General features: G+C 32.9%; 1 protein-coding gene across 2 annotated transcripts in view; it reads left to right on the top strand.

The window, feature by feature from the left end:
- The window catches only part of LOC108908391 (nitric oxide synthase, salivary gland), a 167,415-nt gene that overhangs the window by 128,975 nt on the left and 12,538 nt on the right, over positions 1-25,902 (top strand). For both annotated transcript variants that reach the window (XM_018712428.1, XM_018712429.1), the window contains exons 7-11: positions 4,880-5,054; positions 5,180-5,476; positions 21,184-21,278; positions 21,595-21,844; positions 23,394-23,467. In XM_018712428.1, the coding sequence (XP_018567944.1) occupies positions 4,880-5,054; positions 5,180-5,476; positions 21,184-21,278; positions 21,595-21,844; positions 23,394-23,467 (891 nt within the window). The remainder of the gene's footprint in view (positions 1-4,879; positions 5,055-5,179; positions 5,477-21,183; positions 21,279-21,594; positions 21,845-23,393; positions 23,468-25,902) is intronic.

The following is a 25,902-nucleotide window of genomic DNA, read 5'->3' as shown; positions in this document are numbered from 1 at the left end:
AATTTAAATGGTAACAATGAATAAACAAAACATCAAGGATTTTATTTTTGTGCTTACTTTTGTTCTACACGTTTTACTTTTCAAGATTTCAGTACCTAAAAATGCCAGAAATTTCACCATTTCTCGGCCAGGGATATGGCCACCTAAGTGTCATTGCAGTAAGACAAAATTTTTAATAATTTAGAAATTAATAACTCGGTTATCTCAGTGTAAACAATACGGTGAGAATATTCCAGTATCGCTTCTGTATTATTCTGTGTTTGGGCGCCAACTTGGACGACTAGATATTTTCAGAGAAGTGCAGAAAATACAAGTTTTACCTGCTTAATGAATATTATTCACACGCTAATAGAAATAACAACGCTTTGAACGCCCACGAAATACTGCCATAAAAAGTGCTTCATAGAATCTACAGTGAGATCTTTATTAACGCTAGTGCCCTGTGAATGCGAGAAAGTGAGAGTTTAATCTAGGACAGAAAATTAAAAACCTACCGGCGCTGATTACAACTTTCGACGCCTCTGCGTCTTTTCACCGGCTGCCCTAACAGCTCGGAGTGTTTGTAAAATAGGCGGCGCGTCAGACATATCACTTCATTAGCCGCTGTCGCAGATCCCTTGATCTTGGACGGCCTTTAAGGATTGCGCATTTTTACGAGCCCCGGCGTCACGCTTTCCGTGACTAAAAAAAATAAGTTAAAAGGCGGTGATAAAAGGCGAATTAGCTTAAAGCGGAAATTGCGTTACGCGTTTTATCTCTATAAAACTGTGTCTCTAGACGTTGGGGAGCGGGCGGGGAGGGAAGATCCATATGTTTGTGGAGGCAACTTCTGAAAAAGAAAAGTACTTTTTTATTTGTACCCATCGGTAGATGGCGCTAATTGCACTTCACTGATGAAGCACCCAAATCTTTACATTAAGTTGTATCAAATTATTACTGAAACAGAAACACTCTGTGTATAGTCTTTCCGGTGTCAATTGAAGAACCCAGAGCTTGACAGTATGTACCAGATTCGGTCGCTGACGCAGCAACTCGGCATTGAAATATTTGAAAAACTTGTTCCCATATTTATTTAGCCATACTCATATATAGGTCTGGTTGAACTAAACGTGGGGGTGGTAGAAATGTATACGCCCAGTTGAAGAAAGCGGGCGCGGGCAAACGGCGCACAAACACAGCCGCACTGGGCCACTGGGTAATAAACCTCAGCTGTTGACAAGTGGTTGACAAATTGCCCAGCAGTGCAGTGCAGCAATGCGGAAGTTGGTATGATTCAGATAATTTTAATTTATTATAGGCACTTTCTATTAATCATTGATATTACAATTGCGAAAGGGAGAAATAATATTATTACAACATGGCATTTTGGAGGCCTTTTGAAACGGAACAGAACGAAATTCACCATCAATATAATAAAATTGTTTGAGGACATAAATAATTAAAATATGTTGTTGTCCAAATGAACGTATAATATATATAAATTTTCTACACAATATATACAAATTATTATAATTTTTTACATTTAGCAGAAAACTTTTTAGAGACGCCTATGAAAGTCATTAAATTTTATTGCCAGGCGTTTTTTTACATGATCAACTGACCTCGGAAAGACTATAACCAGATAAGACACTGTAGATTTGTAAGTAGTATGAATAGAAAATTATATTCAGTAAAATGGTCAGTAAATTTACTCTTGAGGGTGGGCCAAATTACTTTGAAACCTTTTAGATATTGCAAGATACCCCAATAGGTCAAAGGATTTCACAAATCAAATACATTGACTTGACATTATTTTTATTTTCACTAAAATCAAGCAGCCTGAGACTTTTTTTAAGTACATTTTATCATTAATCTTACTGTAACAATAAGCTTTTGTTGTCAAGTGTGTGATTGACACATAAATGTAGTCTTTTTATGAAGCGGTGATTTAAGACGAACGTAATAAAAGTAAATTGTTGCTCTCGTGGACCTTCAAGGCAAAATCAAATTATTTTTGTGTACAGGGTGTAACCAAATTGTTTAGCCAAACCATTCACCATTCTACGTCACAATTCAACAAAAAGAGTTTCCATAAACATGTGCAGAAACATATTTTCGAAATTTAAGATGTTAAAGTTTAAGAAAGAAAATTATATTTTTAAGTTACAAAAAACAGCTGAAGCAATTTGGAGAGTTTTTAATATTGTACGAAATAACTTTAATTTGAAACTCTTTTCCAAACTAGCTTAAATTTGACTCAACGTTATCACAGAAATTTCGAAAAATTTTTCTTGCTACATGTAACTAGAATGCACCGTTTACGAGATAAAATATTAGATTATCTATAGATAATTATTACTAAAGGCACCGAAATATCAATCTATTTTCGAAATAATTATAATTACTTTATCTATCGGCGAAATTTAATAATATTTACATGATTTTTGCGATTTAAAATAAGCCACGTGTTTTCGTTAATTTTGAACACCCTGTATTTCGCAACCGAAGTGTTTCTGGACACATATTTATAGAAACTTTTGTTGATTTGAAACGTAGGACTCTACCGTTTTAAACCAAATTATTGTTTTGTTCTTTTTAGTATCTTATCTTTGAAGTTTTTTTGTATATAAATTGTTCATCAACCTTTTGTTAATATGTTTAAAAAACTGCAACATTAATTGTTGATTTTTCCTATGCTGACACACGACTTTTTAAATGATACTGAACCAAAAAGATAAATATGTACAAAACACTCATAAAATCGCACACATTTTCATATCTAATGTGAAATTTAAATATTGAAATAAATTTTCATTTATTCTGGAGTTTAATTTCGTAATTGAACAAACAATTGGAAACATGCGTATATCCCCCTAGGGACTTATGATTCCGATCCCTGCGTTGTCACAATAAAACTTGATAACAGAACTCCGGAACTGATGTATTAAAAACGTAAATAAAAGTTACCTGCGGGATATACATAGGTGAAAATAAGCCTTACATTTTGATAACTACCATTCAATTAATTTTTAGACACTGTGTAATAATTTTATTATAAGAGCTCTTACAGAAATTGTTTGTGCCCTATTTTTCGATGTAACCTCCCGCTCTTTTTACCTGATGTTCCTGCTACATTCTGCCAGAAAAAAATAAACTGTCCCTTACTCCAAAAAACTCAATCAGGGGGTTGATTTTATAAATACTTATAGTTTTGCCTAACCGGAAATATCTTACAAGAAAGACTTTCAATTCACAATTATCGAATTGACTTAAAAGTTAAATGTTTTTTGTTTAACTAGCTTCCAGTAGTAGAACAGTAGAGAAACACCTAATCAAATACACTAGCACAAAAATTAAAGGATTTTAAAAAATCCTAAATATTTAGGTGATTTTCAAAATGCTGTATCTTGGCTAAAAATAGTCGTAGAGCAACAAAAGGCAACTTGAAGTTTGCAGTTGAAGAAAGCAAGCGGAAAAAACGTTTCAAAATGTTTGTTCCCCTTTCAAAAAGTCTACTGGCTTCAGTAATTTTTTATTGGCAATCCCACCTGACAACTGTTTTAGTTTGATTCATCCTCCTTTAATTTGAGTTGTACAAGAACTTTGCAGGATGATTTGTCCTGACTTGCAAAGCAAAAATTACGTTTTTGGCTTTGATAATATAATTAATTACCCGGGAACTAATGATCGTACAAAAAATATAAGCAAGGTTTTGAAAACTTCAAAGTATCCTTTATAAAATGTTCTTATCGGTTTTTGAAAAAAAATTACGATGCAATAGACTTGATTCAAAAAATGGTAAAAATTGTGTATTTAAGCTTGAGACAACTTTACAAATAATTAATACACTAAGGATATTTTCCGTTTTTTAACCTCAAAGTATCCCAAAGAAACCCTCAACAGTTCAAACCGTTGCAATTTTTCATTCATTGTGATCCAAATGATCAGTTTTGTTAAAAAAACAATTAAAGGATAAGTTTTGAATCTTTTATTCATTTTTAAAGTTGAAAATGTTTATCTTTGCAAAAATCCATATTTTGTTCATAAAAAATGTTAAATATAAAAAAAAGAAAAAATGAAGATGCAATTTTTTTTGGAACAAAAATTTTAAAAAATGTTAAAAATTAAAAAGATTTTTTTGGTTGCTCTACGACCATTTTTCACCAAATTACAGCCTTTTGAAAAAATTACCTGAAAATTTAGAACTTTTTAATTTAATTTTTGTGACTTGCCGCAAATAAATGATTGTAGTCAATACAACCTCCTGCTTTGTTAGCTTCCTTAGATGAAAATATAATTTCGTTTTCATTTAACTGATTCTTTAAGGAGGAAAAATAAGGTAATTTAATCTCAGTTGGTTTGTATGTTAAGGAAAAGAACTGGTTGACTTTGTTCCAGCCTATCGCGTTTTTTTTTCATAGAAAAACATTTGAAACTTATTTGGCGATATTAACAAAAATACATTTTTATTTAAAAATAAATTTTAAAATGTAGTGACTCCTTGTAAAAGGCCTAAGATCAACAAAGTTACGTCATAAAATCTCACTGGCAAAAGTCTATCTCTAGCTATCTACCTCTAGCAAATGGTTAAAAAAATAAGGCACAATAAAATCAGTAAACACTTTTCTAATATGTAATATTATTAAACTAGTGTTACTTCTTCTTCTTATATTTCTTATAGGACTTTTTGTTCTTGGAAATAAATAAATAATAGATATAAGTACTGTGGAAGCCGGAGTTTTGATACTGATCTTGTTTCTGTTTAGAACTGCTCTATTTTTCAAGATAAATAAATGTAATACATCTACAAGGCTTCTATAGTCCCGAATTTTTAAACTTACTCAATTGTATTGATTTCCATTATTTACTATGCTATATTATCACTTCTCTTTCATTACAGCTTGGAGTGGTTTGAAGATCTTGGTTTAAGGTGGTACGTACTGCCAGCAGTATCCAACATGATGTTTGACTGTGGAGGTATCCAATTTACCGCAGCACCCTTCAATGGGTGGTACATGAGCACTGAAATCGGTTGTCGAGATCTTTGTGACCCGCAAAGACTTAATATGATGGAGGTACGTGTGGTGCAATGTATATTTGAAGCAAATCAGTTATCAATGGTTCTAGTTTAAACCATTGACGTGGCAAGCAGCCCCAAATATGATCCTTCATCTTTTACATACTGCCACTTTGCTTACAGACCATCGCCTTGAACATGGGCCTGGACACCAGGACCCCAGTGACCCTCTGGAAGGACAAAGCTATGGTGGAAGCTAATCTGGCCGTCCTCCATAGCTTCCAACAGAAATGCGTCACCATCGTCGACCACCACACGGCTTCTGAGTCCTTCATGAAGCACTTGGAGAACGAAGTCAAGCTTAGAAATGGTTGTCCAGCTGATTGGGTGTGGATCGTGCCTCCCTTGTCCGGTTCAGCTACACCGGTGTTCCACCAGGAGATGGCGCTGTACTACCTGAAGCCGTCTTATGAATATCAGGTACGAATTTCATTCAGTTCCGACTGCATAAAAATGTCTAAAGTTTATATCATCGAGAAAAATAAAGGTACTGTCTAATTTTTTCCTAAATGAGGTAGATTTTAGGGATTGCAACATTGGAATATTATTATACTTCTAGAAACACACATCGTGTGTTCTCCGAAATTCCCTAAATTTTTTTAACACTTTTTTCTTAATAGTTATTATACTGCACCACTGAACAGGTTACTATGACCTGAAAGAACTACGCAGATTAGTCGTAAGTGCATATACACATGAAAGCTACGGCATGCATTGCTGTCAATTCTCATAATTTAAGAGAAAGATAGGAAATTTTAAGAGCAGATCTCTCATCTTACAAAGAAAAAATTAATTCCTTTAAGTAAAGTAAACTATAAGACAGTAACAAGTTATCTAACCGAAAAATTCAAACAGTAATAAATAAAAATAATTCTGCTATCATATCACATAGCTCAGGTGTAAAATCATTTAGCTTTCCTGTGTAGACGGTGACCAAGCATGTTGCTACGAAACTATTGGTCAACGAAACGGCTCAGAACAGGACATCGGTTGCTTTTATTTTACGGTTTAGGATAATGATGTCGATCGCAACACTTTCAGATTAGACAAGCTTTTTGAATTCTTATACAGGTCTGGCCAGGTAATTCTTTCGCATAGACTAAATAAATTACACGCATCTCCCCTATCAACTTCGGGTGGAAGGAGTCGGACATGACATATCATCGAGGCTCCGACTCGGACTCTCGTAATTGGTTGGCTGTGGGAGCGCACGTACCCCGTTTTTTTGTGAACCGACCGAATACCTAAAGCGCTTTGCTGTTTGTTTAGTAATATTTTTGTTATTATTCCACTCAAACCTTTGATAAGAGGTAGACGGAATATTACAAAGTAAAAATGGTGGACAGTGTCAAACAAAAAATTAAGTTATTAAATGGTATTGTCGTGAAGAAAGTGCAGAGGAAGTCGTTGGCTGATTTATATTTTCATACCCCGACGAATCAGTTCCCACTGCTAGAACTGTTTTGAATATTTTTCATAAATTTGAGGGGTGTGGATGAACCCATCCGATTAACTAATCGGTGTACGAAATGTAGCAATCAGGAACGGATATCCTGCACACAACGCAAGGTCAGTTCAAGATTATTTGGAACAAACTTTTCCTGAAAGGCTTATTTCCACAAGAGGTATCATACCTTGGCCTCCTCGATCTCTAGATCTGACACCCTGCGACTTCTTTTTATGGGGTCATTTAACGCAACTTCTCTACAAACATCGATACGAAAGAACCGCAAATTTGGACGAATTACGGCTTAAAATTAGAAATATTTTAGGATCAGTTACTCCTGAACTTTAGGCAAATGTTCGTCAAGAATTTTACGACAGATTAGGGTATTGTGAAGCTCAAGCAGGTGGTTCGTTTGAACACCTTATTAGTTAATAATAAGCTTTTATTTAATAAGCATTTGAACATAATTCATTATTTTGCTTAAGAATTACCAGTCATTTTATTTTAGAATACCGTTTTATACTAAATGTTATAAATAATTTGTAATAAAGTTGGAGTTAGTATTGTCTCAAAACCTCTTATCATTCTTGTAAAAAAGTATCGTACAAATAGGGTAATTACTGTACGTATGGCAACACTGCTGTCAATTCCAGGCCGTGGCTTATACTCTTTATGCCATCGCAATAAATCAAAAACGTAATTATTGTCCAGTACTCTGTCTTCCGTATGTACGTATCTTAGACGTACGTTGTTCCCAAATTCCTAATGCAAGACAGATACAATAAACCAATAATCAATCAAGGAGAGCTTAGAACCTCAGGCTTTGCGCACTTCTTATGGCGTTTTTTTATTCCCTTATATCGATGGCATAAAGTTATACAAATAATATTGGGGCGAAGTCAGAATTATTAGGGGAAACTGGTGAAATATTTATATAATTTACTAACTTTGTATCGGAAATAAAAATATGTCCAGACCGGTATATCCTTAAGCTTTATGTAATATTTTATATACTCATACAATTGTTATATCAGTGTTTAATCTTGGTCATTATTATAATTACATCCCACTTTAAATAATACATATCCAAATATATCTGGTAAAATAAAGCTTTATTACCTTTTACAACTACTGTCAGATATATGAAACGAAATTATAATAAAATAATAGTACCCTGAATGCATGTGTGATATAAACACACATTTCAATATTAATTTATAATTCGTGTTGGCGTGGCTTAATTGAAGGGATTTCAGGGCATAGTTGGATTAAAAATACGACACAATTTGTTATAGTTATTATATTTGAAGGGAGTTCGATTATATTATGCATATACATTTATACATGTTATGTAAATTTGTAATAACATCATTGAATATTATTTGAATCATTCAATAATTCAGCATTGATTGGAGTTTCCATTTATATATTAACAAACGTTGAATAGTATTATTATTAGGCATACAGAGTGTGGCGTCTTTAGTGCAGAAAAAATAAAATGCAGATTCCTAGGAATATATGCAATAAAAAAGCCTTATATAAGAAATTCATATATCCACGTTTTGTCAAGAAAATTGAACTTCAATTTTGTGGCGAAGAAATAAATCATAGTACGGTCCTGGTCAAAAAATGTCATGCCATTCGATTAACATCAGCGCACGCTTGCCGAACCGAACTGAACAGAGATTTGCCTTTGCGCAAATTAGTGTTGCCAAATTAAAATGTATGAAATACACATAAAAGAGATAAAATGTTTTAATGCAATAATAAATAATTTTGGCCAGTTTAATACAATCCTCTCGTTTTAATTAAAAGGAAAAATAAACATAAAATTCAATCAGTTATTTCACTGTAAATGATAATGTGCAATCCCAGACAAGAGGTTTGTAGAAACAAAGTACATGGTGTTACAGAAAAGACTACTATTATTTTAGCAAGTGATAGGTTGGATCACGACAAACAAAAAAGATGATAGTAGTAAACGTTTTATTGTTGTCCTCGTTATCCATTGCCGATTTAGTTAAAACAATAACTTAAAAAATAAAAAATAAGAAACGTCTTTAATAAACAATTAACGTCTAAACAGTAGAAGCGCGATCTTTTTGACACAACTTAGCAGCAATTCACCCGCAAGTCAAAAGCGTACTGACATTGACACAGACTGACACTCCACAGGTGCCGTGTGGAGTGCGGTCAATGTTTATTGAGCTATGTTAAACAGGACCGGCATTACCATTTTGTCACTTCTTGTAATTTTTTGGAAAATATTTTTGATACTCAAATCTCATAATCGCCTTATGGTAGCATATATTATTTTACTTCATTTATTATCAAGAGTCTAGGTTTTTAATTTTCTGCATTACAGACGCCACACCCTGTATAATTCTATGTAACAAAATATAATCTGCGTAATTCCGGGATTTTAAATTTTGGGGTGTATTTTGCTTTCACGATTTTCAATTTTATAATTTGTAGTTTATATCGAGTGTCCCAAAATTCACGCAACGAAAAAAAAGACAGCGCACAGTTCAGGGTTATTAACACGCTACACGAAAGAAGAGAAGCTCCTACAGCGTCTGTGTGCGTTTTCATGCTTGCAAAGTTCAATTCACTCAATAACTAAAGCCTACTGACCACGCAGAGCAAAGAAAGTTCGTGGATTATGGAACAAGTGGATAAAAAAATTTAGTTTTTAATTAAAAACCTGTGTTTTCTATCAAAACTACTTCTTGCGTAAATATTGGGACACCCTTTATTTGTATAACGCACTGATAGAAGTCAGGTACTTATTGGAAAAGCTCAGATAAAGCCGCAAGGGAAACGAGCCATGAGTTTTGTTGTTTCATCTGACTTTATGGACATCGTGTAGGTACAGATTTTCAAATAAACCCCTTTATACGTCCAGCGAGGTGGAAATCCTCCGCTATACCGATACAAAGCTCCTGGTGTTTTTAGAGGACAGCAAAATAACACAGGGAATTCGTCTAAGAGGGAAAATTATTTCTTGAGCAATTTTAAGATAAAACATATCTGGTTGTGTTGAAAAAATGTTAGGCTTAAGGATTATATTTCCGCATTCGAGAAATATGACTGGATAGGATATTTAATTTCCTTTAATTTTGAGAGGCGTTTCATTCTCTGTCTATTTTGTTAGCTAACCAACAACCTGCTCAAGTATAATATAGGGTGTTTGCAAACTTGGACAGAATATTTGAAGAGTAAATAAATCGATCGAATAAATACTTTTTAATACTTACTGACTTACCGCAATAATACGCAGAAACATTTTTGGAACCGCTGACGCCATTGATAGCTCGGCGGGTTCTGTTTACAAGTGTGTGCACAAATCACTGCACATAGATACTGACAACCTAAAATTGAATTAGTAATTTTTACCGCTTTTTATTTAGAAAAGTGGTGGCAATAGTTTAAATGACCAGATCGATTTCACAGGGTCTAACGACACTTACAGTGTTCGATAATAGCATTGATTTTTTAGAGGCATAATGTTGGTCCTCTGATTACGCAACTTTGCCCCCATTTAAGCTACTTCATATCTCTTACAGTTTCCGAGATCCTTGTAGTGAGAAGTGAATTTGTAACAGCCAAGAAATCATTCTATCATTCTTCAGTATTTTTATTAATGCAAAATAACTCTAAAATCTGGGAAATTTCTTCAGTCATTTGATGACCGCAGAGAGATGAGGATGTTGGAAGATGTAAATATCGTTTCCAGATAAGAAATTATGTTTCTTTCCTTCATTTTCCTTTTGTAACGAACTCTTTTACCTTCAAACGATTTATGCAACTGATTTATTTTTCTTTTCTGTGTTTCTTGGCTCTTTTTACCTTTTCGGCATCCAACAGTTTCTTTCGTACAGACGCTCAATTTCCTTGATATCATGGTGAAACCATTCACCTTTTCTTCACTGTAGTCTTCGAAGTTCTCCGGAAAGTAGTCAAGATGAGTGTCTAGTAAATACAATTTCAAGTTCATCAGACAACTGTTTGAAGTTTTCCAACAGTTCCTCAACTAAATTCTGGTAACCCTCACTCTTCTGATTCCCCAAGAAATTCTGAGTGACTTAGCCATGCTGCTCTTTCCGTATCATTCATTTTTGTGATAAATTTTTCGTCTCTGAACAAAGTACCGATTTGGAGACCATCGAAAATAACTTCTTTCAGTTTAGCATCATTTATTTCTAGAAAGTTCTCTCCTAAATATCCAAAACAGTGGCCGTCTTTGTCCAAAGCTTCAGTATTTTTTGTACTTAAGGGCGGTTTTTCGCGATTTAAATAAATGGAGGGAGCAATTCCGGATTGGGATTTAGCGTATCAAAATGCATAAGAATACATGGGTCTAGTCTTTGGAACAGAACACTTTTCTTTTTTGTGTGCCTGTTTTATTAATTTTTAGCGTCGTTGAAGTAACAAAAAGTACTAAAAGTGCTGTTTTTTATATTTCTCTGATCTATACAGGACGTTTCAGGATTAAGTCGACAAACTTTAAGGATATATTCCTCATAAAAAAATAAGAAAAAAATCAAGTATAATTTTTTTTTCAGAGACGCTTCATTTTCGAAATATAGGGCGTTAAAGATTTAAAAAAAAAATCGAATTTTTTAAATAACTTCTAAGTGAAGAAGGCTAATTAAGCCAAATTTGGCATGACACATCTTCTTATAAGATACCATTTTTCTTCCTAAAGTTTATCGACAGAATCCAGAAGCACCCTTTCGAAAAATCGGTTTTGCTATGAAACTATAAGAGTTAGGAAAAAAAGTGAATGTACACTTTTTATCAGTAACAAACTGTTCTATCTAAAAACAGCATCATTTTTTATTTTCAGTAGGGCCGTATTAATTTTTTTATAATTTAATGAGTCTGAGACCCCATAACTCCACCACTGGTTGCTTGCTGGACTTCTACTTCCATGGAAAAATGGTATCTTATAAGAAGATGTGTCATGCCAAATTTGGCTTAAATAGCCTTCTTCATTTAGAAGTTATTTAAAAAATTCGAATTTTTTAAAAAAATTTGAACGCCCTATATGTCGAAAATTAAGCGTCTCTGAAAAAAAATTATACTTTATTTTTTTCTTATTTTTTTATGAGGAATATCTCCTTAAAGTTTGTCGACTTAATCCTGAAACACCCTGTATATCTGCCAGAATTCGATGTGGAGCATCATCATCCTCTCGAGAAACGCCATCCAATTTTTCACAGCGCTTTCTTTGGACGAATATTTCCTCCAACAATCCTTGTATGATTTTTTATTACTATTACCCGGTTTGCCATTCTCTTCAGCATGGAAATTCACACTTCGCTTCGGTTAGCTTTGCATGGAATTTGCTGGCAGCTTATTTGCGCCGTTTCTTTTCCGATATATTGCGAAATAATTTGATGTTTGCCGGGCTAAACGTATATTTGCGTGTTGCGCTGGATTCTTCTGGAAAATCGAGGAAATTCCATGAGAAACAGCGTCGGTACACATGTGGGATAATTTTCTTACGCGGATTGGAGAGAGCTGGCAAAGCGAATTGTTCTGGGGGCGTGGGTGCGATTTTTTACACCGCTGGTTTGAAACGGGAATAAAACTGAGGAAATATTAAAATCAGTGAAATAAAAAAAATTTACGAAAATAGGACGTGGGGTGTCTGCAGCTTTTGTCTCAGCTTGTAGTATATGATTACTTATGTCAATCACTTTTTTTTTTGCTGTTTAAAATGCTTATTGTGTTCTGAACGAAATATAGAAAAATTGTCGTTAAATATCTCAAATACATTCATATACAGTGTTTCTATGAAAAAATGTACCTTCTTGTCGCAAGAAATTGGTAAAATAAGTTATTTCGTGTTAGATTTTAAATCGACATTTTTAACGAAGTTTAATATTCTTACGTTCACTAAATTTAAATGGAAAATTTAATTGATGTTTCATTTTTAAAATAAATATCTCTTCAACTTTGTTTTTCGTAAAAAACCGCGCCTATTTAACAAAATGTCATATCACACAAATGAGAGTAAATTTGCCACACTCGCGCAAGCGCTCAGTGAGTAAAAGCAACAAAGATACGCAGTGAATTCATTGAGTGAAATTATTGAGTACATTTTCACTCAGTATTGAGCATTTTGATAATGTTACTCATTTGTAATAGTATTTGAATTAAAACTGAGTACTTTCGAGTGATTTGAGTCATATAGGTATTCGTTAAATAAATTCTTCAGATAAACTCGTATTTGGTGCACTTGTAGCTAAATCGGAGTAAATGTCCTCATTATTGAGCGACGCCACCCCATTCTATGGTTGTCGTGCGTTGTCTTTGTCTATTCCCATCGTCTCCATGTGTAGTGCTGGACAAGTGTCCGTCAATACGGTTATTATGGTGAAAATTATGTTTAAATGCAGTGGTTTGATTACAATAATTAAAAACAATAATATATTGAGTCTCGATTAATATTTGGTTAAATAAACGAATAGTACAAGTAACAATATAGGTTATGACAATCTATTCGTCCGATCAGTTAACCAATTCCTTTAATCTAGACCTAAAATATTATCTCTAAAATAGATCTATGTTTATTACTCAATTACTCAATAATAAAATTAAATTTAAATCATATAATATTAGAGAAAAAGTTAACTCTTAATTGGTTTTACATACTCAGAATAGAGTTGAAAGTCACTTACTTGATAGATAGCAGAAACTCGGATTTAAGTAAAATTCATTCACTTTTGTTACAATAGTTTCACTTTAAAATTACTTATACTGATAAAGTGAAAATTTTACTCAATCGGGCGTGGACAGAAATTAATACATTATTGAGTAAAATTGAGCGAATTTGAGTTGCGTTAAACATGTCTCCTGCTTATAACGGCTTATTTCACTCACTTATACTATGTACTATTTTGAAAACTTTCATAAAATAGTGGCACACGAAAATCTGAACGATATATTTTTTTACTGCAATGTCAAAATTAATTTATCGTAAATGTCAACTACTGTTTCGCCAATTTTAACAATGTTTCGAAACAGTTTTGGATAAATATTGTTATACACAGTGGCAAAGTCACTTTTACATCCCTGTTTTTTTTTATATACACTGACGCTCTCAAAAAAAACATTCCTGAATACTAAAACATTCCTGAATAAAAGATAACTGGATACGAAATTGAATGGTATGTTATTACTGGGGCTGTCAGAGACGAGCACCGAGATATAGGCGTACGCATTATTTATTAAAAAGCAACAAATTAAATTGTCCACAATACACCGCCATAAACACCAACGGAGTAACTACGCAACTTTCGCACGATACAACAGTGTACTAACGTGATGTGAACGTGAAAAGCATTCTGAAGCAGCGGCTCACGCTTGACCCGCTTGGTACGCCATTGTATTGCGGCTCTCTCTAACAGCCTTAGTTATTATGGTTATGCGGTGATTATAGACAAAAATATACAGGGTGTGGCGTATATAATCTATAAAAATTAAACTACAGCTTCCTAACGCAATTTGTTTGTAATAGAAAAGTATTATACCAAAGTTTTATTTTTGCGTTTTTTTCGTAAATTAAATTTCAATTATGAATCAAAATATTTTCTCTGGAACGGTCCTGTCCGTGTGCTGTACGACGAGTTACGTGCTGTAGGCCAGCCGCGTAAACAAATCGTCGTTGAAAGATAGAATGATACTTCTCAATTTTTGGGGAATTTTTAAATGCAAATGTACAAACTAAGAAAAATAGATATTTAAAAAAAACTGATATTTTCTTATTATAATAATTAATAGTAATTACAATCTTCAGTACATTGTTGTTACTGCAAGAGTTCGCAAACAAAACCACATCCGTAAGCACTAAACAAACTCCATTAAAATATGGAACAAAATGAAATAAAACTTACCATTTCTAGAGAAAATGTTAAAATTGATCCTTATTAGCGCGAATACAGGCATGGCACCGATGCACCCAGTCACATTGCCGTAAAAACCATCTGCAAAAACGCATTCGTTGATCACAATCCGGGGGTAAAATATGTTGAACTGGTTGAAGGTGAAAGGGGTGCAACAGCTGGTGCTTTAAGATTCTATGTACGGTACGAGATGAGGTTCCTCCTTGCTGTGGGAGTCGTCGAGTACTAATTGTGGGGTTTTCGTTAAGATTTTGTGGCCATCGTTCCCGGTACAACCTAGTCACCATGAGCGCATTTTCTCCGTCTGCACCATACACTAACACCATATCGACACGTTCGGAAATAGTAAATGCATTGTTTCTCGGTTCATTGTAAAACTAGTTTGTGCACAAACAAAATAAGAATTTCGTTTTTAATGTAATCGGCACGCTATTCTTATTGTTTACGTCTTTATAAAAATTACACTGTCACTATCGTGGAATTACAAAATAAAAACTTTTGTCTGGAATCTTTCACTTGCTTAATATTTAATAATTAAGTGAATAATGAATTCAATATAAATACAAAATCAGTTGACTGCAAATTTTTTTGACAATGTAACCTAACCTTCTTTTAGTATTACTAGTATTAGATTATACCTACTTAAATTATTATAAGGTTGCATATCGGGTCGCATAAAAACATTTCCAAAATTTTTAATAAATAACACAGGGTCGGTCTTCATTTTCGTTGAATAAATGAACTTTAATTTACAAAAAAAACGCGAAGATAGAACTTTTTCGTATAAGAGTTATCTGTGACAAATATCATCAGGAAGCTGTAGTTTAATTTTTATAGATTATACATGCCACACCCTGTATATTTAAAACAACTTTATTAAAAAAATTATACTTATATTTTTTATCTCCCAAAGACAATCTCTATTGCTATCATATTTTATATTCCCAAATTTACCAGAAGTAAGTCTTTTAAATTTTCATTACTTAACTGTTCTTTAAATCGTAATGAACTTTATTCTCAACCCTATAGCGATCGTAACTTTCGAAACAGCCACTTTTGACATTATAACGTGAATATTTAGTCGTTAACCACAGTTGGAAAGTTCCTCATTACCGTTTCCTTCTTTACTCGGGAACAAATGAAAGAAGGGGTTTGCAACAAAAGAGACAATTAACTGCCAAATTGGGATCTGCCAGATTGCCAACAAATGAACCTCCCAAATTGACAATTCGGCCTTGTTTACATTTTATGTAAAGCGCCAGTGTGGCCGTCGTTTACTCATTAGCCGTAGTGAGGGCGTTTGATCGCTAATTTCGTCAAAATTTATTAACCCACGTTTAATTGAAATCAGTTATTAATTAATGTCATCGTTTATTCATCGTGTTGTAGTGTTAGGTGAATTGAAACAATTAGAGATCATCGACATTTTGTTTTATTTTAACAACCTACGACTTTGTTGCAGTTTTTGGTGTAACAATACCCACCCATATTTTTTAAATTGTTTTAAAAAGTACACAGAAAGAAATGCGCTTTATTCTTTATTAGAAACGGTATTATAAGAACATTGTATACCAAGTCAAAGTCACATACGCACAAACGACAATAATGTGCACGGCCAACTTGTTAGACTGTTCACCGACACGACAGGCCGACAGGGCAGGCCTTAGGGTGCCTCGAGAAACGTATCGAATAAATTGATCGATATGAATCTTCAGATCAGAGGCAGACATGTACATGTTATTGTACAATGACGGGAATACTGGGTTTACTAAAATGTGAAGTAGTTCATTCTTTGCCACCAATAGTAAAAAGAGCTTCTATTAAAAGCTTCGACTAAATTACATAAAAGCCAACCCTGTACCAAATTGCAGACGCCCTAACATTTCTGATCTCTAACGATAGGTGACAGATAAACAGGTGAATAATGGATATAAAATGAATATTGCTAACGCAATTGTATAATGACTATAAATCATATTTTTTGTTGTATAAATAGTATAAAACGTTGTTTACACTCTTAATGAAATAATAGCTATTGTTATTACTTGTTATTAGAACATCTAGTACTAATTATAAGTTTACCTTACGTACATTACATTGCTACATATTAACCATCAGTAAAATTAGCTAATAATATTTATTTATTTGTTTATTTATTTATTTATTTATTTAGAAATTACAATATCCAACGGGACAAAGTCCTAATTACAGGATAAGTAATACAGAAAACCTTAAATAAATTAAAAAAATAGACCAACCAACATTAAATATAAAAATACCTGCTATACAAAAGAGAGCAATCAAAATATCAAATCCAGACAAAAAAAAAAACTGAAGTGTAAACAATAACAAACGAACAAAACAAATAAGCTAACTAACATTTGTACAAGATAAGGATTACATGTGCTAGACAAACAATTATTTTATGTTAATCATAGAATGAGAAAATATGTTAAGTCGATCTTCATATTTTTGATAATTGGAAATCATTTGATATAGGGGAGATGCTATAGTAAACTTATACGAGGTATGGGTAATTGTAAAGCAGAGTGAAATCTATAATTAAGTCTAGGAACATGATATAAAATCCTTGAAACCAACAGATCAATATTTAAAGTATTTATAATTATAAAAAGGAATATAATTGAAAACATAATTCGCCTACGACAGAGACTATTAAAATTGAAACAAGAAAACTATAATCCTTGGGTTCAACACAAGAAGGATAAAATCTATAACTAATAAAGTGAACAGTCTCTTAAAATCTTCGTTGTACTTTCTCTAATTGAATATTATAAACGTTATAAATGGGACTCCAAACAACCGATGCATATTCTAGTTTGCAACGCACAAATGCTGCATACAACATAATTATTTAGAACCTTTACGTTCTGAAAGTCCTTAGAATTACACAAAATAAAGCCTAAAGTTTTATAAGCAGATTTGGTTACTAAACTAATAATCTATTATCAAATGTAACACCAAGGTCAGTAAATTGCGTGACGTCTATTTAGAAAAGATTCACCAATTTTATTAATAAAAATATAGATTAGTTTTGGATCGACTGTAAGACAGAATTTTACATTTGCTTACATTCAGAGGTAAATTATTACATGAACACCAACTGTGTAATTTGTCAAGATTATCTTGTAATGTAGTACAGTCAGTAGAGGATTTAACTTCCAAGAATAACTTCAAGTCGTCCGCATAGAGTAAATAGTTGACATCGAAGCATTCAGTTCAGTCATTAATAAAACTAACAAACAACAGTGGCACCAGGATTGACCCTTGCGAAACTCCTGAAGATTGATGAAATTTACATGATTGAAAGCCATGATACTGAACAAGTTGGTATATTAAAAGCTCTTTGACACATAAACAAAATTTCCAAAGCTTAATAAAGGTTTCAGCAAGGAAATATAACCAATTAAAATATCTCGAAGTAAATTTGAAAAGTTTTACAAAAGTAACAAGATATAGCAATACATTTTTTATGATATTCAAAGAGTTCTAAGACGGATTTTCAATAAAATTTCGCCTCCTAAGATAACAAATACTAAAAATATATGTTATGCCTTTATTGTAATATGCAATAAAACAATTTCTTTGTAGACTATGTTACATTGTTAGAAATACAATTAGAAAAGGGGTGCCATTGAACATTATAAACATTATAACATTAAGAATAAATCTGATTACACAATTGTATACTTTGCAAAAAAAACGTATTGAAATATTCTAACATTGTTTTGCTATCTTTTGTAATAACTAAGATGCAGAGGCCAATAGAAATTCGCCAAATTAGACAAGTAAGATGGCATTTTTAGTACAGCTAAAATAAATTTGAAAAAAAGCAGAGAGCATCTCTGTTGCTTATAGACCAGGGTCGATAATTTTTGAAACCAAAAAAAATTATAGTAGGATGAAACCCATTGGAAAAGAAAGATAATGTAACAGAAATGAAAGGAAAAATAATTTACGGGCGATCTGAGGTCGGGAAGGGGTAGGGGGTGAGTTTTAGAGGGTAAAAAACGGTTTCCCTTGATTTCCAGAAAAACTACAAGTCTTATGGAAAAAAGTTAAATAACAAAGTTGTAGGTAATAAAAAGATCTACAACAAGATAAAAATAAAAAACCAAAAACTTGGTTATTTGAATTTTTCACATAAATTTTGAGGTTATGTGAAAAAAGTGTAAATACAAAAGTTGTAGATCTTTTTATTACCTACAACTTTGCCATTTAACTTTTTTCCATAAGACTTGTAGTTTTTCCGGAAATCAAGATAAACCATTTTTTACCCTTAAATACTCACCCCTTCCCCTTCCCGACCTCAGATCGCCCGTAAATTATTTTTCTTTTAATTTCTGTTATATTCTCTTCCTTTTCCAATGGGTTTTATCCTGCTATAATTTATTTTCACTTTTTACCATTTTTGAAGGCTTAAGCACTGGTCTATTAGTTATTTCCTTTTTTTTATGAGACATCAAATTTAGAAAAATGTGTACTAGGTATTTTCTTAATACTTAATTATGTATATGAAATGCTTAAAACATTTCCTTGAATTTTTAATTTAACATAGTTGTAGCTTGTCGTTTCCAACTACACTTAAGCCCAGGTTTTATTAATAATAATTCTGCAGTGGAACTTCATATCCGCTACCAGATTCTGAAATGAAATTTTCTAAATTGCGACGTACAATGTACTTATACAATATTTATGTCAACAGAAGTGTATGTACCTAACGGTGGGTCCCAAGAAGCTCAAATTAAGCCAGTTATTTTTCAAATGACCCGACGCGCGACGCTGGCGTCAGCTTGAACTGGCCATTCAAAAAGTTTATTAAGTCCTAAATTGCACACATATAGCAGACGCTGGTTTATTTATTTGAAAATTTCGAAGTCTCGGTTAATTTTTGTTTTAAAAGTTTGTAGCAGCCCCCAAAATATAAAATTATGTCTGCTTTTATCTGAAGTTAGTTTTATGTATTTTTCTCTATTTATTACTTACTTTTACAATCAGGTAAACTGACGATAAGTGCACGAATATCGAATAGGTTTCCCAGAAGACGTCAAATTGCGTAAACTTTCGTTTATTGTCGAAACACTGCATCACTTTCGCAATTTAACAGGGCTTCGGCTGCTTTCTGTGATGTTAGTAACATTGAATTATTTATAATGCTGAATACTTACTTTTTTATAAAAATTCTTTCAGCATTGTATCAAGCAAAAAAAAATTTCTTGTTTCAAATGTACAACACTTGATTTTGAAGTATCGCACGTTTATATATACGCAAGAAAATATTTTCTTCTTTCAAGAAAATTATTTATTTATTTAAATACTTTAAATTTAAAATAAATATTTGATACTTACGGTTAAACGAATTTTATTCTGAATTTTATGATCTATAGTAGGATCATATTCGATGCAAAGTATAAATCAAGGAAACCAATGCAGTACGCTTTTAAGGGTTTTAGAAATTGAATAATTTCTTTATACATTATGAAGGGACAAAGGGATCAGTTCACGTCTGGCACCCTTGTTCCTACAAAAATTCCTTTATTCTCATAAACTATTTATTTTAAATGTAATTTATTATAAATCCAATTTGTTTATTAATTTCCATATATGTACTACATTTTACCTCTGTGCGCGCCACTTGTTTTTTGGGGGCGCTCTCTGTTTTAAGATCAAGCTCGCCATGTTAGTATTTGACGTATAACTGACCACTTCGTAAACTCGATGCACCTGGGCGACTACAGCTACTTCCAGAACACAGTGCGTATGCAGCGGTATTTCAGATTTAACATTGAATTTCATTTTAAATTTGAAATGGTTCATCTTACGCCTCCTAAAAATGATGACACGATTTTCCTTTGATAAAAGACCGACAACTTTTTGCTCTACTTTGCATCGAATACGATCCTACTATACATAGATTTTATAGAAACCTGTTTTGTATTGTATGTTAATGTATCGTTTGTTTTACACAAAATTGAATAATTTTGGTCAAATCAAATGATTGTATATGCTTATTTTAAGAATATAGTTGGATATAAATATTATAAATATTTCTCAGTAATAAAAAATTCAAAATTATAAAAGGTTTGAATTAAATTATATGTATATATTTGCAAATAATATAAATTCTAAGAAAAATTATAGATTACAGCAAATATTTCACATAGTTTGACGAAAGTATATGCATTTGAATAAAATAAAATAACATTTACGGCAAATAATTCCGTTTAAAACTATCTGCTCATTTGATCCAACTACTTTTTTTTCAGTGTAGCAGATATTTCAAAGCTTGCAGTAATTAATGATATACCTACCGGAAGTTTGACAGTAACAGTCATATAATGTTAGAAATCTTGGCAGATTGCTCACCCTTTTAAAATCCCACGCTGCGTTTTTTTTAGACGATTTTTCGAAAAATCACTGGGGATTTTTGTACTACAAATCTAACTACGTTTTATTTGGAATGACTTAAAGCCCCAGTATATCAAATTCCGTCAATTTAAAATGCAGAATATTTTTTAGAGGCTAAAAATTGTAAATTTATTAAATTCCTGTTTCAATTTAAAAATCTAAGGGACATTGGAAATGTTATCATGAGGTAACATGAAAAAATATCATCCTACATTACCTGCTCAAGTAGTATCTGTCTATAAAAAGCCGTTGAAGTAAATATATGCCAACAATATACTTAAGCACCTTATTTGTTCGTTGGTATACTTGAGGGAATTGAGGAAATTTATTTATTCTAGGAGCCCGCATGGAAATGCCACGTATGGAAGAAAGGACGAGATTCTGGAAAGAGTAAGAAACCTCGAAGAAAATTCCACTTCAAGCAAATTGCCAGGTAATTTTCCATTTTATATTTTTATGTATTTTTGGGTATTTTGGTACTCCATTAAAAAAAATAATTAATATCTATTAGGAAATGTATTCGTGCAATATAGTCGAATAATTGATAAATTGATTTTGCGAACATTTAAGCTCTTACCTTGTACAAGATATCCGTGTACATATGTTTTTCTGAAAAGTACAGAAATTCACTGGCGTCGTTGTTCTAAATAATTACCTATAAAAATCTACAAACAAATACTTGTACTTTAAAATAATCTGGAAATGATTTTGAGTCAAATACTTACCTTACCTTTTTTCTTCTATTTCAGGGCTGTCAAATTCACGTCAAAACTGTTCGGCAGGGCTCTATCCCGCCGTATCAAAGCTACGGTTTTATACGCCACAGAAACAGGTAAATCGGAGGGATACGCCAAGAAACTGGGGGAGATTTTTGGACATGCCTTCAACGCTCAAGTGTACAGCATGCAAGACTACGACATCTCTAGTATCGAGCACGAAGCCCTTCTCTTGGTCGTCACTTCCACATTTGGTAACGGAGACCCTCCAGAAAACGGAGAGGTACGTTCTGATTGTATTTATTTATATTTATTGTCCTTATTTGCAACTTGAACTTAATTAGATTAGAATAACAAAAGTTTTGATTTATTTGCACTTTTGCACTCGGTGCGCATTGAATATATCTCCGTCTTGTGGTATCAACTCTAAAGGCCCCCACAGACACACGTTCTTTTTGGCAGTTTTACCCGTACAGTTTTATCTGTACGGGTAAAACTGCCGGTGTGTGGCTAAAAACCGTCGTTCTTCCCCGCGTTTAAAAATATCTGTCCCAGCTTGATTAAAACCATCCGTTTTGAACGTGTTCGTTCAAGTCTGTACGTGTGTGTGACAACGCGGTTAAAAAGGACGTTTTTTTCAGTGAAGTGCTAGAAGTCTTTTGCAGTGCATTTTTTGTATTTTGCGACATCACATTAGGTCTTTTTTTAGGTCTTCGTAACTTCTGCCAGTAGCAAGAAATCTAAGTGTAGTGGTAAGACGTGTAATAGTTTGCCTCATTAAGGTATCTTGTTTTTGAATTAATGGTGTTACTAAAGTAAGCAGCTCTAAATAAGTTTCTTCGTCCATTCCCAAATAATTAAACCAATCTCCCGGCTCTAATCATAATTCATGCAAAAGATTTACGTGTGAAAATTGTTTTCTTTTAAGTAACCATTCTTTAACCCATTTTGAACGTTTTTTTTTGTTTTTTAGATTTAAATTTTATAGCAATTGCCGTCGCCACTGCCAGTGTTGTCGTATCACAGAACGGTTGATGTTAATGACACCACGATTTCAAAAAAACTGAACGGAAAACACGTCTTGTGTGTGGCTGTTACCGTTGTTCGTGTTTATCCGTACAGATAAAACTGTACGGGTAAAACTGCCAAAAAGAACGTGTGCCTTAATAATAAGGATTGGAAATATTATTCGTTTATTTTTAACTGATATCTATACTTCGCGGTCGAAATTATTGAGAGTGACTCATCGCTAACTGTTAAGGCGGTTATCCATTTGTGGCAATGCTCCATAACGTAACAACGAACGAGCCTTTAGACTAGTAAGGAGGATGAAGCGTGCGGAGATCCATAGACGTATCAGTTTAGAAGGCAACACGGTATAGAAAGTATGGAAAAAAGATAATAAAACATATATTATTTTTAGAGGTCTTATATAGAAAACTTAAAAAATATTTCTAACTTCTAACACCTTGGATTGAATGTATGTGCGGATATATTTTTGTAATTGTATTCGCACAAAATCGTAAGGTCAAATCAAATACGAGTACCGCCTATTCCGCCAGTTTACTGTATTAATATAATTAAAATAGTTCATGTAGTCTAGAATGTACATGCCAAGCTGCTGTCTCTGGAAAATCAGATTTTCCAAGGACAATTGTTTTTATTTTAAATAACTGCTGATCTGGCACTGGCAATGTTTACTGGTAGAAAAAAGAAGTAACCGATTAAGGATAGCAAAAGTCCTATACCAAATTTTCTGCAGGCTTTAACACCTATAAATATAATGTTAATAACACTGGTCATATATTTCATTGGTATTTAATTCTTTCCAGGAGTTCGCGAAAAATTTGTATACCCTAAAAATGAACGAAAATGGAATATCTAATGGAGATCCAGAAAAATTAAGGTAAGCCATTGTTAATGTCAATTTATTTGCACTTTATATATTCAGGGGAAGTATAATTGAAGATGTGAATTACTTTGATTATTCTAATAATATGAATATGAAGTAACTATTTCGATCTCCATTCAGATTTATCTCAAACAAATCGCTTTATTTATATACAGAACTGCCATAATATACTCCAAACCTTATTCCATTGACTTTGCGATATTCATGAGACTAAAAAATATGAAAAGTATTTTTTTCATGGAAAAAGCCGTTACCAATTACATAAGTATAAATCTGTGCTGGATTTTATTATCAATGACACATTTTTTCAGTTAACACGAATTGGATTAGTAATGTGTCAGTGAGATCACCATTACCTTTACCAGATTTACCTCATCTCAAGTTTTTTCTTTGTGGGAAAGCAAGGCTTTTAGCACTTGATCTCCCTAGACGACTATAGTTTATAGTTTTAAGGGTAAAAATTTTATTATCTCTCTGCTGCGAATATTATCATAAAGCGTCATATTTATATCCGTATATCAATTCCGTGTCCCGCTGTTCTTCTGCATAAACCTTATTCCAGTTTACGATTACGATTCCTTCTTTCCGTATTTTCATAATATTTAGAATAAACCGGTATTAAAACAATATTACCTGAGAACAAAGCGTCCATTTCTGATAAGTCACTTTACTTGCTACAGTAACACGTCGCGTTTCTCTGTTGTTTTATCTGCGTTTGTTAGTCCGACAGTTGCTTTATTAGAACATTAATCAGAGAGAAAGCTTTCCTCTTTCCATTCATATTTCGACGTTGTATGAAAATCTATTTTCACTCGACGTTAACCGATTTCCGTATTAAAAATGTTTTGGAACGTGCAGGGTCTTGGTCTTCCAGGATCTATTAGTGAAAATCGTAAAAAAAAATTCTGAACGTATATTGTGGCGTTATTTTATTTTAGGGTCGTATGTTCTTAATGAAAACGGCTATTCCACATTTACAGAACGAGTTTCGCCATTAGCAGCATTCTAATCTTTATTAAACGCAATCTTGGGAATTATCTTAATGTTTCCTTGTACACTATTGCCATTTCGTTTAATTAAGATGGAAATATTTTACAAATTGGGTCATTCGAAATAGAGCTTTAACCACAGACTAAGTAGGTACTTGACATGTCTTCATGACAATATTTTCGTACAAATTTTGACCTAGGTACTAATTTTTTACTAATTCTTTACAGAGTTAGATCATGTAGGTTACTTTGGATTTCCCTTTCCTATCCCTTATTTTATTCAAAAACCGTTACGAATAGGAGTAGGAAAACGTTAAACTATGTCCAAAATTAAAATCGTATGATCCAAAAATGAAACAAAATACGGGACTTCCTTATTAAAAACAAGGTTTGTCTCCATTTGAAAAATCATCATAGGTCTGTCGTCGTTTGTTTTGAAGGTACAGGTGTTCAAATTATTTTTTTAAATAAATTTTACCAATATCTTCAAAAGTAGATGAATGGCATATCTCCTACCGTTTATGGTACGTTATCGTGAAACACCCTGTACTCACTGGCGGCTCGTCGTATGAAGCAACTGAATTTGGCACTCACACTGTATATTTTAACCGTATATTCTATAATTAACCTAAATAAACAGTTAGGTAAACTAATTTCCAGTTGCCTATTACATTTATCAAAAATCGAAACAACAGTATAAAATAGTTGTTTGAATATTGAATATCTCGCCGCTCGCCGTTTCCATCGTTACTCCCCACTAGTCCCCACCACAGTGAGGCCAGAAATTCGTTGCTTGTAGGCGCGTCACACTTGCCTACAATAGGCTACAGTTCCCCCTCCAAGCGAGGCGGTTAAAATAACGTGATTTAGGAGAGAACTGAGGCCAGCTCAAAGCTATAGTTTCAGTCTTTAAGTTCGCGGTTAATGTACGCATCGCATAGTACGTGGGTAGTGTCTGGTGTCAGTGTGAGGGATATTACAAGGGCTTTAAGGATAAGGATAAAGCAGATATTAATTTAAAGTAAATAAAAAACAACTTCCTTACAGCAAAACGAAGTAAGACTAAATTTAACGTAATTTAATAGATACTTATTATATTATCAAATAACTACATAGGTAGCTAATAATGAATCTGTATCACAATATTGTTTTATTTGAAACACCTGTTTTAAGACGTAATGACGTAACATACTGCTCTATCAAATGAAAATAAAATCACTAGTCAAAGAATTTCTGAATTAAGAAACGAAGAAAAATTTAAACATATTTTTAATTGTGCGAAAAATATTATTGGACTACCGAGTAAACGGGGCAAAAGTTGCGACGAATTAAAAATATTTTGGAAATATATTCCCCTTAATCTAAGTATCTACTCGTTTTGGAAATTTACATGATTTAAATTTTTTGCTTTAATAGATTCTTCAAAATTTGCCCAATATG

The sequence above is a fragment of the Anoplophora glabripennis genome, unplaced genomic scaffold, assembly GCF_000390285.2.
Source record: "Anoplophora glabripennis isolate ALB-LARVAE unplaced genomic scaffold, Agla_2.0 scaffold202, whole genome shotgun sequence".
Taxonomy (NCBI): Eukaryota; Metazoa; Arthropoda; class Insecta; order Coleoptera; family Cerambycidae; genus Anoplophora; species Anoplophora glabripennis.
This window is presented reverse-complemented; position numbering and strand designations above follow the sequence as displayed.